This window comes from Ictalurus punctatus, chromosome 3 (assembly GCF_001660625.3).
Source record: "Ictalurus punctatus breed USDA103 chromosome 3, Coco_2.0, whole genome shotgun sequence".
Classification (NCBI taxonomy): Eukaryota; Metazoa; Chordata; class Actinopteri; order Siluriformes; family Ictaluridae; genus Ictalurus; species Ictalurus punctatus.
Genome location: NC_030418.2, coordinates 29,738,003 through 29,751,832, shown reverse-complemented (window position 1 = coordinate 29,751,832; position 13,830 = coordinate 29,738,003). Strand labels below are relative to the sequence as shown.

The 13,830-nt window shown below is 38.3% G+C and overlaps 1 protein-coding gene across 3 annotated transcripts in view; it reads right to left on the bottom strand.

The window, feature by feature from the left end:
• gstcd (glutathione S-transferase, C-terminal domain containing) overlaps window positions 1-11,774 on the bottom strand; it is a 125,409-nt gene extending 113,635 nt beyond the window's left edge. For all 3 annotated transcript variants that reach the window (XR_008396341.1, XM_017463306.3, XM_017463307.3), the window contains exons 1-3: window positions 11,666-11,774; window positions 9,990-10,463; window positions 9,226-9,681 (exon numbers count right to left, since the gene is read on the bottom strand). Coding sequence is in view for 2 of the 3 variants with exons in the window: in XM_017463306.3 (XP_017318795.1) it covers window positions 9,226-9,681; window positions 9,990-10,406 (873 nt within the window). In the remaining variant the exon portion in view is untranslated. The remainder of the gene's footprint in view (window positions 1-9,225; window positions 9,682-9,989; window positions 10,464-11,665) is intronic.
• Window positions 11,775-13,830: the final 2,056 nt, after the last annotated feature.

Below are 13,830 nucleotides of genomic sequence, written 5' to 3'. Positions count from 1 at the left end.
TAGTTGGTGTTTATTTTGGTGTTTTTAGTGTTTGGTGCAGATTGGTGTAGCCGGTGTAGGTTATTGTAGTTTGATGTAGTTTGGTGTAGTCCAATTAAGTTTCGTGTAAATAGGTGTAGTTCATTGTAGTTTGGTGTAGTTCAATGTAGTTGGTGTAGTTCATTGTAGTTTCGTGTAGTTCAATGTAGTTTGGTGTAGATTGGGGTAGTTCATTGTAGTTTGTGTTAGTTTGTTGTAGATTGCTGTAATTTTATGTAGTTTGATGTAATTTTGGGTAGTGTAGTGTAATACTTTTATGTCGTTTAACAATGTTTGCTGTTTGAATTCCCCAGAGCTGAGCATAACACACACCAGTAGGAAAGTTTGTGTTTACTTTGGTGTTTAGTGTTTGGTGCAGATTGGTGTAGTTTGATGAAGTACAATGTAGTTTGCTGTAGTTAAATGTAGTTCAATGAAGTTTGGCATAGACTGGCATAGTTCAATGTAGTTCAGTGTAGATTGGTGTAGTTCGATGTAGTCTGGAGTAGACTGGTGTAATTCAGTGTAGTTGGATGTGGATTGGTGTAGTTCGATGTGGATTGGTGTGGTTCGATGTGGATTGGTGTGGTTTGATGTAGTTCGATTTGGTTCGATGTAATTCTGTGTAGTGTATTACTTTTAAAGTCAAACTTTTATGTCATTTAATAATGTTTGCTGTTTGAATTCCCCTGAGCTGAGCATAACACACACCAGTAGGAAAGTTATTCATCTATAATTAAAAAAAAATAATAATTTTTTAAAAATAAATAAATAAATAAATAAATAAATAAATAAAGAGTGGCATTTGAAAACAGATGATACGGAAGAAGTACATTTGTGAATAAAATAAAATGAAACAGAGTGACAAGTGTGGCAGGTAAAATCATAGGATCCAAGCAAAAGCCAGTCGATCAATTATATGAAATTGCTGTTGAATAGCTTTAGCTATAACGAGAGATACAACACACCCTTTGAATCATGTTTTTGATTTATTACCATCTTGTCATCGTTATAGAACACCAAAAGCAATTAAAGAAATATCTGAATAAGGGGTTAGGAAATGTGTATAGTTTTAGCTTTTGATGTTAAAGTGGACATTCTGGATTGTTATACGTGTTGTGACTGTTGTGTATTGTTAATTGTATTGTGATTGCATGGCGAGGCCATAGAGCAATTTTCAGCCACGGCTGAACAACAAAGTATGAGTAACTAATCATCACTATCTGCTCAAATAATCCTGATATGAAAAAAAAAATGTGATAAGGTGAATATATTATATAATAATGACTATAATCAGTAGATTTATGTTGGGTAATTACATGGATGTGAGAACTTAAAACTTCATACATGGTATTCTTTGCATTCAAATTCACAAAAATTTAGGAGAACACACACATTACTGAAATCACTGGATAAGAGCTTATGAACTGAAATATTTTTATGGAAGCTGCCATCAGATATAGTAAGATAAGTATGAGTAAACATGCAGTTTTAGAAGAATCACAGCGGTGTATAAAGCAGCACCATAGTGAAGGTCTAACAGGAGAAACACAGAGAAGCAGAGATGTGTAATTAATCCATCAAAGTGTCATCAACAAAGACTGGAGAACTGAGGACTGCTGTAGCCTGCTGCAGCCTTCATTACCCCACCCTCTGTCTATCCCAAAAGACGAAGAGAAAAGAGAGGGTGCAAGGAAGATGAGAGGAGAATCAGGGTGACATTGCTGAGAGAGAGAGAGAGAGAGAGAGAGAGAGAGAGAGAGAGAGAGAGAGAGAGCAGGATAACTGAAACTAAGATTAATGAAGAGTGAGAGAAAAGGGGAAAGTAGAGAAATTTAGAAAAACTAAGCTGGGTTATAATAAACGAGCAAGTAGAACTTGAAGCCATAAGCATGAACTGGGATTGCCTCTGCTCCCAACAAGTCAAGCCCTTTATGTTACTATCATGTGTGTATCCAAATTCCCTTAAAATGTATTTCAAACAGGAAGGAAGTGATAGAAAAAAAACTATTTCAGACATTTCATCTTGAACCAGTCTGGATAAATCGCAAAATCTAATCAGCTCATCTGCAAGGATAACTCTGTATCAATCCTACAAACTTTTAATCAATGTTTCCTGGGACATTAACTGTTTTAATGAGAATCTCAGAGGGACAAAAGTAAAGAAAAGTAAGGAAAGATGAAGGAACAAAAGAAAGGAAAAGGAAAGAATGAAAGAATAACGTTGAAGAAAGAAGGAAAGAAATAATGCTGAAGAAAAAAGAATAATGCTGAAGAAAGGAGGAAAGAAAGAATATTGCTGAAGAAAGAAGGAAAGAAAGAATAATGTTGAAGAAGGAAAGAAAGAATAATGTTAAAGAAAGAAAGAATAATGTTGAAGAAAGAAAGAAAGAAAGAAAGAATTGAGGAATGAGGAAAGAGAAAGATGAACAGATTGAGAGCGTGAGAAAGACAGTAAGTGTAGCAGGAAATGAAGAAATAAACCATTTTGTCAATAAATCATCACAAACATAAACCGGATGTTTTGACTCCACCTCACTACATCCTGAAGCGAAACCCAGGACTCATCTTCCACATGTTCCTGTGGGTTTACATTCGAAATGTTATCAGATAAATGATCAAGGAGCAGAAGTGCATACAGTTTAAGAAATCTAGCACAGCAGAAATATTCGCCCCCTGCCCACGCCCCCATGCTCGCTCCCTGTTCTGTGCTAAACCTGTGTTGCATCTCCTGCATTTGCATATTTTATGTTGCAATAAGTCTTTCCTGTCATGCATATAACACTAATCAGATTTAGTAATGATTTTCTGCTCCACTGCAGTAACAGTTTTCACGCAGTGACTCGTCTGCTCGCTGAAATGAATTCTCCCGAGATCATTTCGTCATTAGTAAAGTTTAAAATGACTTCCAATGTATAGACAGCAAAGCAGTAATCATCTGATCAGATGTGACAGTTATAATTAAAGCATGAATGGACTGGTCATGGGCTTACAGATTTGAATTTCACATTTAAGCTGGGTGAAGCATTAATGACTTATAATATATACACAATTTTATAAATCACATTACATAACAGTTCCTTCACTAACTGATCTAATCTGATCGTACAAGCGGCGTTCCTAACGTGCTGATATTTAATACAACTGGTACATTTCACTGTTCATACACTCCTCTTATCCGCGGTCGCTACAGAAAAGTACAGTTCTACCAATCGTTCATTACACTGAAACCTTTACTACACTTATTTATCCATCCATCCATCAATATATGAATTTATAAACACCTCAGAAATGAGAAGAGTTCTCTCCTTTCTTGTATTGATATGCAAAGAGCCTTAAGTACAAAGATAATAATAAATTCATAATAAATTTCTCCTTTAATTTTCACCACCAGCTTCTGAACGATCAATTAACACCATGATCTTTTCAGACTGGATTATCACACCATGAAAATTTCAAACCATAATAGAAAGAAAGAAAGAAAGAAAGAGAAAGCTAACAGTTAAGGGAATCTAAATGAGAATGAAAGAACGGTATGAAAGAAAGACAGAACAGTACAAAAGAAAGAAAGAAAGAAAGAAAGAGACAAAGAAAGAAAGAAAGGAAGGAAGGAAGAACAGTATAAAAGAAAGACAGTACGAAAGAAAGGATAGTATGAAAGAAAGAATGAACAATATAAAAGAAAGAAAGGAATAAAGAACAGTACAAAAGAAAGACAGTATGAAAGAAAGAAAGAACAGTATGAAAAAGAAAGAACAGAACAGAATAAAGAAAAAGTAAGAAAGTACAGTACAAAAGAAAGAACATTATGAAAGAAAGAAAGAAAGAAAGAAAGAAGCAACAATATAAAAGAAAGGAAGAAAGACAGTACAAAAGAAAAAGAAAGAAGGAAAGAAAGGAAGGAAGAAAGAACAGTATAAAAGAAAGAAGGGAAGGAAAAAGCTAAGAGAGAAAAAAATCTAAATGAAATATAAAGCACACTAAAAGAAAAAGACAGAAAGAAAGAACAGTATAAAAGAAAGAACAGCACAGAAGAAAGAAAAACAAAGAAAGAACAGCACAGAAGAAAGAAAAAGAAAGAAAGAACAGTACAAAAGAAAGAAAATGAAAGAAAGAAAGCTGGAGAGAAAGACATCTTAATGATAAAGAACACTAAAAAAGAAAGAAAGCCAAGAGAAAGCTAAAAAAAGAAAAAGACAGCTAAGAGATTAAAAGAAAACAAACAAGAAAGAAAGAAAGAATGAAAGAAAGAAAGGAGGAAAAAGCTAAATGAGTTTATAAATAAAGTTTAATCAGATAATAAAGGCACGGCTCTGCTGCCTGTTCTGCTCTTCTACAGAACCATAAATGTGTCATGAATATCAATCAGAATTATTGGCGTATTAAAATGATATATATATATTTAACATTGCTAATAAAACCCTCAGTGTTTTATTAATGTGCCACTTACAGTCTGATATGAAAACCTTCCTCAGTAGGAACACACTTTCACTGAGCAAAGAAACCCAGTGATGGGATTCTGCAGGAGCTGCGGAGATCTGTGTGGAATGTTCATTTACATTTCTTCAGTGGGAATCCAGACATTTTTATCCAAAGCAGCGCATCACTGAGACATCATGCATACAGCTCAGCAGTCGAGGGTTACAGGCCTTGCTGCAGTGCCGTCCTACCAAGATTAAAGCTAGTATCTGACAATTTTGTCAAAGTCAGGGCTCAGCTGTACGAGTTTGGACAGATAGGATGGGGACACGTTCCTGCTGTGGTCCCCACCTGCCCTCAAACACCTTTTTAAACCACTGCAGGATAAGAGCATACCTAATAATCTGCTCTCTCTCTCTCTCACTCCTTCTCCATGTGCTCCTGATGCACTTCTCCTGCTGCGACTCATCTCACCCTCCAGACCTGCCTGATTCACCCTGCTGCTCTACTCCCGCTCTGTTCCTCCTGCTTCTTCGTCTCGAGCGTTCTGCACTCGTGACTCATCTCCTGCAGCTGTGAATAATTTTACATCGATACCCAGAAGATTGCACTTCCCGATAATTCGCTTTCCTGCTTCAGTGGATGAGCTCGCCTCCCTACTGCGGTCATAAAACACCTCTGTCGTCCAATGCTCATCTCAGGAGGTGGACGATACGTAACAAAAGTTTCAAACGATTTTAAAAAGGATTCATGATATCCACGATTATGCAGAACCGTGTATTGTGAGATCATGCATCACAATATCGATTGACAGATCGATGTAAAATGTAAAAAAAATAAAAAATAATAATAAAAAAAAAAATTAAATAAAGAAGAAACATTTTACCTTTTCATCTCTTGCTAGTTTCATGTCTTCTTATGTGGTTTGAGTCATAGTCAAGGTGGAAATTTTGGCAAAACCTGGCAACCCTCCACATGAACTTCCACAAGCTGTTATCCGAGATCCACAACTTAAAAATTAGATTTTTTTTATTTTTTAAAAAACCTGAATCTTCTTCGTATTCTTTCTTTAATAATAATAATAATAATAATAATAATAATAATAATAACTGTTCTGATCTATATTCGTATTCTATAGGTGCGTTATCAGTTCAAACTCAATAATGTATTTGTATTAGGTTACACCCCTTGTATACATGTTAAAAGTGCTATAAAAATAAAAATAAAAAAATCATTGAAAATGAATAGAATTATGAAAGGAAAAACATGGATTGGGTGTCATTTTGTTCTGTGATGTGAACAAGAGCTTACAACGTAAACCGCACCCACAGCGCATAGACCCATAATATATAAAAGCATGATAAGAAACCCTGTGAGTTTCAACATGGTCTTCATTTGATTTCTCTCACATCAGCGTACCTATATTTTAAACGGGACGTCACGACAGGCATGTCACGCAGCCAGATCTCATATTAAAAACTGTTTAATTGATATGGGTGTCTGCACTAACCAGTGCAGACACCCATATCAAGTTCAAAGGTTTGCCTCATTTGGTCATCTCTCTCTATACTCCATCTTACGTGACGCACATAGTCGAGTGGCAGGACCACCCCGGAGCAGAAAGCTCGTCTCACCTGAGCTGACCCACCAAAAAAAAATAATAATAATAATCCTCCGAAAGCACCTTTAGCACGCTCTGAATCCCAGCTATGCTTTGGCACGGAAATGGATTTCAAAACACAGGTAGAAAACTGTTATAAAAGCAGCCACGAGTCCCACACATCCGTCTACATATTAGTTCAACCGTCAACGAGCCGTTCAAATTCTTCAATCACATCATCAGTTCAGCCTCCTACGTCACGGTTTTGGGTTGAGAAAATAACCATGATTGTCTGTCATTTTGACTGTAAATGAATTGCACTCTCCTTTAAACCTGACCAAATGATACAAGATCTCAAGAGCATAAAATTATGCATCCAAAAGTAGTTCCTACTAAATGAACTGAGAGACAAAATTCTGAAGCGTCCAAAATAACTACTGTACATGTTAGGTATATGAGAAATAAAACTCTTTGGGGTGTGCTGTTAATCACTGACAGGGAGGTGTGATGCCACATGATGTGAAGTGAAGTAACTGTTACCAAGCAATTATTTTCTAATTACAGCACATCCCAAAGCCTTTTATTCTGCTTATATACCAGAGCAACTTTCCAATGCTAATGCATGTTTCTATATTAAAGAACGACATATACAATTAAGGTAGTGGAACACCTACAAAACAAGTTAGTTAGTTCACGTTTGTGTTAGCGAGTCCTCGTTTTTTTTCCGCAGTCTGACACGCTACAGGGAAACTCCATCCTATAACTTTAAAGTTACAGCTTTACCTCTGACTGTTACAAAGTGCTGACACTGGAGACTCCTTCCAAAAATGCTAATCTCCTCATCATACCAACAATTACACTCCTTGTTAAGCATCCTCCAAACGAGTCCCTTTGTAAACTGTTGCTAAAGAAATGATCATATCATATAAGCGCATTAATACAGTATAAACCTGTGCTGTTATGGAATATTAATTAAACACTTTCCGACAATCAGAATGAAAGATTCAAAACCACCATCTTATAATATGATACATCATGCAACCGATTATCAGCACATCTCTACCAGCAATAAACAGAACATAATAGCTATAACGGAGGTCCGAGATTCAGCAGTGTATTTCCAGAGCAGAATAAAGAAACTAACAGACTTGTGAGACCATGCATTTGAACTAGAACTACAGGTTCTGTCAGAGAAAACATTCTTGGAGTCCAAATGAATAATTAATGGATTATTTTTGCGACTGAAATGAAATCTACACAAATTTGCGCTTAGATCAAGTATAGTTATTCAGCCAAGACATATTTCAGGTTCAACGTTTGCTACTTTAGTTTTGTTCTGGAGCTACGAGGCTAATGTCGTTAATGAGAACGCTTACAGCTGACAGGACAGCTTTGTTTACATCAGAGGTCATTTAAAAACAATCGATTAAAGACAGATTCATTTTAGAGTCAGTGACTTTTTTTTTTGGACTTCCTAGCAATGCAGCAAAGAATATTGGGGACTTTCACAAGTCTGGTTTCTCCTTAGGAGCGATTTACAAACAATCGAAGGTACCATGAGCACCTGCACAGACAATTCTTTTCAAATATAACAAAGTCTCCGGACCACACAAACACTACGAAAAGGCACAAATAAACTCCCAGGGAGTGAGCAAACTTTGGTCCGAAAGGTTACAAGGCTATCACACAAGGAAAGAGCCCCTACTCTAAGACCAGCATAAAATCCAGACTGAAGTTTGGAGGTATTCACCATGATGAAGCTCTAACCATATGGAGGAGTGTTCTCTGTTCAGATGAACCAAATATTCAACTGGTTGGCCATAATGATCAGCGTCATGTATGGACAAAAACTGGTGATGTGTTTAATCCAAAGAACACCATCCCAACTGTGAAGCATGAGGGTGGCAGCACCGTGTTTGATGGAAAAGGGACTGGTGAACTTCAGAAAACAGATGGTGGTATGAGGAAGGAGGATTATCTAGAAATACTGAAGCAACACCTTAAGACATTGGCTACAAAGGTAAAACCTGGTTGCCGGTGGGTCTTCCAGCAGGACAATGATTCTAAGCATACATCCAAAGCTGGATCAAAATGGCTTAAAAGTCAAAACACTGGAGTGTACATCACAAATCCCTATTCTGAATCCCAAAGAAAATTTTTGGACTGAACTGAAAAAGTTTGCAGACAAACCTGCCTCAGTTACACCAGTTCTGAAGCAATTAAAAGAAGCAATTAAAAGGGGACACCACCAAATACTACCAAAGTGTATGTAAACTTCTGACAGAGAGTTGTGAGAAAGTGACTTTGAATGCCTTTAGCCTAGGTACATGTAACCTTTTGGCCTCAACTGAACTTGGACTGACCTTTTAAGTTTGTGCGAATATTACTGTGATGTAAATATTTTTACACAATTTATATATTTTATATTATATATATATATATATATATATATATATATATATATATATATATATATAGAGAGAGAGAGAGAGAGAGAGAGAGAGAGAGAGAGAGATAGATAGATAGATAGATACAATGGGATTCATTTATGTTATGGTGATTTAGGCGATAATATTTAACATTCTTCTCTACATAATTATCAGAAACAGTAACTGACCATTGAGGCACTTTGGCCACTGAAGTGGAGAATATGCAAAATATACATCTGCAGTCAGACTGTATATAGAATATAGAATTCTAATATAGAATTCCACTTTTAAACTTTGGGTCATGTCCTGATACCACACTAGGTGCTGAAGGGGAAAAAAGCCTCAAAATGGCTGCTACTGCTCTTTTTCTCTGTGAAACCTTTATTTGGTCTATTTTTACAGACAAAACATTTCTGTTTGAGATACCGAACAACAACACTGTTTCAAGTGAGTATTTGCTGATTATTTTTTTTTGCATGAACTTTCCATGACGCTAAACTGCTGGCTGTGATCTTCCCAAACTCCAGAGCTACATAAGCCTTGTCACTCCAGTATCAAACTAAACCAGTGAACTTGAGACACCAAAAATATCTTGCCTGATCGAGTCCATATTGAGGTTGGTGAAAAGTTTGTGTAAATGTAATTATTTGCTAAAGTAATGCTCTAACAGATACCCAGGGATTCAAATAATCCAATAATACAAATAAAAATAAATGCTTGCTTTCGGAGGTGAAAGGAGCCAGAGGAATTTTCTTTTACCAGGTATTGATGGATGCATGGAAGCAGCACCACATCAGTGAGCGTGAAGTAAAGCCCCTCGGCGAACACATGCTCCAATTCTGGCAGCTCAGTGGTCTTCACTTTCCTTACATTAGAGCGCTCTCTGGTGGTGGGAACAGGTGGAGCTCCATCAACAGACAGCTTGGCCAGAGCTGCACTCATCTCCACTCCACGCTGGCTCTTGTTCAGAGGATCCTCCTGCTGGCTATCAGGTGGTTGAGAGTTCCCCTCAGAGTTCTTCCCAGAGTTCTTCTGCTGTTGAAGCTTGTGACGACGGAGTTTATCATCATTGTGCACCTTGACCGGTTCGGCCAGGCGGTGCTCCAGCTGGAGAAGAGCAGAAGGAAGATGGAGTCGCGCCTCTGTAGGGTTACGTAGGTGATCCTCCACCGCTGAAGGAATGTCCAGCTCACATAACCTGGTCCAGCGGCTCACCTAACACAAGAACGGAGCACAGTCATTTACAGATCCATGCACAGGGGTTCACATAACAAAGATTAAATATAGTAACTAAACTACTAATACAAATGCTGCTGAGTAAATCATATAAATTAATTAAATAATGAATAAAACACTATGAAACACTATGGGGTGTGCTGTTAAAAGAAACTATTCAACAATGCTGGAATCAATGATCAATCTTGATTCAGCTGGCACTCCTTCCAAAAATGCTAAACAAACATCTCCAAACTTCACCATACAGCAATTGTTGTAATCTGTGTCCTCCTTGCGTTTAGTCTCACCTCAGCACAGGCCTTCAAGCAGGTGTTCTTGAAGCCCAGCAGTGAGGACACATCTCTGCGTTGAGGCTCCAGGAGGCAGGTCGTCTGGATGACGTGTCTGAGCACCACAGCCAGTCCGGCTCTGCAGAATCGCCCGTTCGGCTCCAGCACAGCCGGCAGACGACATGCCGCCACCAGGGCTGGAGCTTCTTCCCTCTTCACTTCAGACACAGCCAGGCTCTTTGGAAGGGAACCTGCCAAAGCCTCTACACTACCAGGCTGATCAGAGAGCAGGTAGACCTGGAAAGACTTGCACTCAGTGTAGGACAGAAGGAACAGGGCGATGGAGGAGTGCAGAGGAAGGACCACAGCGCCGTTAACGTTATAGACCTCCAGGAAGAGGCTTGATTCCTCTGGGTTTAGGTTGGAGTGCTTCATTCTGATCTGATGTATCAGGGATTTGTAATGGAGCACTGAGCAGGTATAAAGTTCATCCTAAAAAAAACAAAAAAATATCAAGGAAATTCACTCAATTGCTAATGATGCATCCCTATAAGCTGATGGGTCTAAAATACTATTTCTATCCTAATGGGAATTGATCTAACAGTATTTAACAGGTTTAGTGTTTTCTAAAGTACATTCATTGAGTGAATTACGGTGACTGTGGTGCAGAGGATAGTGTTTCTGCCTACAGCTCAAGGATCCCACTTCGATCCTGAGCTCATGTTGGTCTGCACTTATATAGCACTTTACACTGTGTTCACCCATTCACCCACGCACCAATAGTAGCAGAGCTGCCATGCAAGGCGCTAACTTGCCATCGGGAGCTACTTGGGGTTCAGCGTGTGGACACTTCAGCATGTGGAGTCATGTGGGCCGGGAATCGAACCACCAACCCTACGATTAGTGGACAACCTGCACTACCACCTGATCCACAGCCAATGTTACTGTGTGTGGAGTTTCGCACGTTCTCCCGGTGTTCGTGTGGGTTTCCTCTGGGTTCTCCAGTTTACTCACACGATCCATAAATATGGCTACATTAACCCAATTTTGATTGGCTACACTAAAATTGTCCCAAGGTGTGAATGTGTATGTGAATGGTGCACTGCATCCCTTACACGGTGAATTCTCCCACAAGCCCCCAGTGTTTCTGGGATAGGCATACTGGGATAAAGTGCATACGATGGATGGATGGATGGATGGATGGATGAATTGAGTTATATCTAATTGCTATATTGCCAAAAATAGTTTTTCCGTACATTACCACGAATGTTATATACATCTTGTTTCATTGCAGGATCAACACAAATTTAAATTAAAATAACAAAGAAGTCCATTAGTCCGGCTCACTATTAGGAGCATTTACATTGCAGTACCATTATTAAGCATTACAAAACCGCCATGGACAGAATCGTCTAATGGTTTCCATTTTTCTAAGCAGTGCATTATAATACGAATGCTATTAACAATCATAATATATTATATCATATTATATTAATAATCATAAATAATAATAAAAAAATATCATGTTTAACGTTGCTTGCAATGTTAAAACCTGATCAATTAGCCAGCTAGCGAGCTGACAGCGTTAGCATCCTTATCCTTCTTCTCAAACTCCTCGTCCCATACAATTAAAGCCCAACAAAAGACAAAATATATTTGTAAACAATCATTAGTTTACTGATGGAGCAACTTACAGTGTTTAAAATCCGCTGTCAATAAACTTTGGTTCACGTGGGGTAGTAGATGGGGTTGGGTGTTACATAAAAAACACACCGACTTGCAACCGAATGCACTGAAGCGTTCCTACCAACTTCGTGTTCCTTTCATTACTTTTATTTCTGTGATTTTCATTATAGAGAATAACTAATAAATAAGTGTCTAAGTCTCCACCTGTCCAGCTAGGATATTCTTATTTAACAAGTTAGAAAAAACACAGTAAATTTAAATTATTCTTCAGGAATATGTGTTTGTTTGTTTGTTAGGGATGATACGCATTAATGTGCGTTAGTATTTTTTTTTTTTTTTTTAAAGTGTCAGGTTTTGCCTAATTGATTTTTTTTAAATATATATATTTGTTGTCCACAAAGCAGCACTGAAAACATGGTTGCACATTAAACACCAAACAGACGGAGAACTAAAACTTCCTGAGTTCTGTCACTGTGTGGCAGAGTAATCATAGGCCATGTTTAGAGGCACAGAAAGAAGCGATACATTATTATTTTGGTGCTATATTATATTTATTCCAAGAATTTGAGATCACATGCAGTTTGCAAATGGTGAAAAGTGTAACTAACATTTCTCAGTTTGTGCACAAATTCTCACACCAGACCCAAGGACTCGTCAGACCAGAGTCTAGTCTACTAATCAGTGAAAATGGTTGATGTCTCCATCTAGCGGTGACACAGTGGCATTACTACAGCATTTTAATATGAACCACAAATTAAAGGCTTCAGATTCATGTATCATCCATGGGAGTTTTTTTTTTTTTTTTTTTTTTAATTATCGTTTTCATTTTTACTAGGGCCTTGCAGCTGTTATTTTTAAACCTCTGACGAATAAAATAGAACCTTTTAAACAACTTAAAATGTTTTTTTTTTTTTTTTTTTTTTAAATATACTTTACAGTAGCGGTGCTCTAATTATTCACTTTTATTCTCTACCGAGGATAGTAAAAATCAGTTTATTTTATGAACACTGGGTGTTCTTCAGTCTACATTATATGGCCAAAAGTTTGTGGTCACCTGACCATCACACCCATATGTGGTTCTTCCCCAAACTGTTGCCACAAAGTTGTCTTCCTTCCATTCACTGGCTTGACAATTCCCCTGTGCACAAAGCGAGCTCCATGAAGACATAGTTTGCCAAGGGATGGAGTGGAAGTGTCCTTCACAGAGCTCTGACCTCAACCCCATTGAACACTTTTGGGATGAACTGGTCCCCTGCCTTGTGCCCTGGGATAGGCTCCTCTGAAAATGCAACTTATAATGATTTCTCCAGTCTCAAAATTATTTAACCCCCTGAATAGTATCCCTCACTACAGCACAAATATACAAAACAGATGTTGTCTCAAGCACACCTGATGCAACTAATCAAGGGCTTCATTAGCTGCACCAGATGTGCTTGAGCTGGAACACATTAAATACCTGAACTGGCTAGGGTCAAAAAATGCATGAAATACCTGGACGGGGCAGAAAAAGGAGGCTATCAATGGCTGCAACCAGATTTCTGAGAAGGCAGGTTGTGAAAAACCCTCGAGTGACTGCAAAAGACCTGCAGAAAGACTTGGTGGCAACAGGCACTAAGGTTTCACTGAGCATAGTAAGGCGCGTACTAAACACAGAAGTCTTCCATGCCACAACTCCAAGACGTACACCACTACTGACCCAAAAGCACAAGAACAGTCGGCTCAAAATCATATAAATAAGCCATAGAAGTTTTGGGATTCTGTTCTGTGGAGTGATGAAACAAAACTTTGGAACTTTTGGAACTTTTCGGCACGATGGATCAGCGGTATGTCTGGAGGAAGAAGAATGAAGAAAGAACACTGTCCACAGTCGAGCATGGTGGAGGCTCGGTGATGCTCTGGGGCTGCTTTGTATCCTCCTACACTGGAAACCTGCAGCATGTGGAAGGCAAGATGGATTCATTGAAGTATCAGGAAATCCTAGGTGAAAACGTCATGCCGTCTATAAGGAAGCTGAAGCTTGGGCGTCATTGGACCTTCCAACAGGACAATGATCCCAAGCATACCTCAAATTCCACCAAGACTTGATTACAGAAGAAGTCCTGGAAGATTCTACAGGGCCATCACAGTCACCTGACTTGAACCCCATAGAAAATCTCTGGTGGGATTTGAAGAA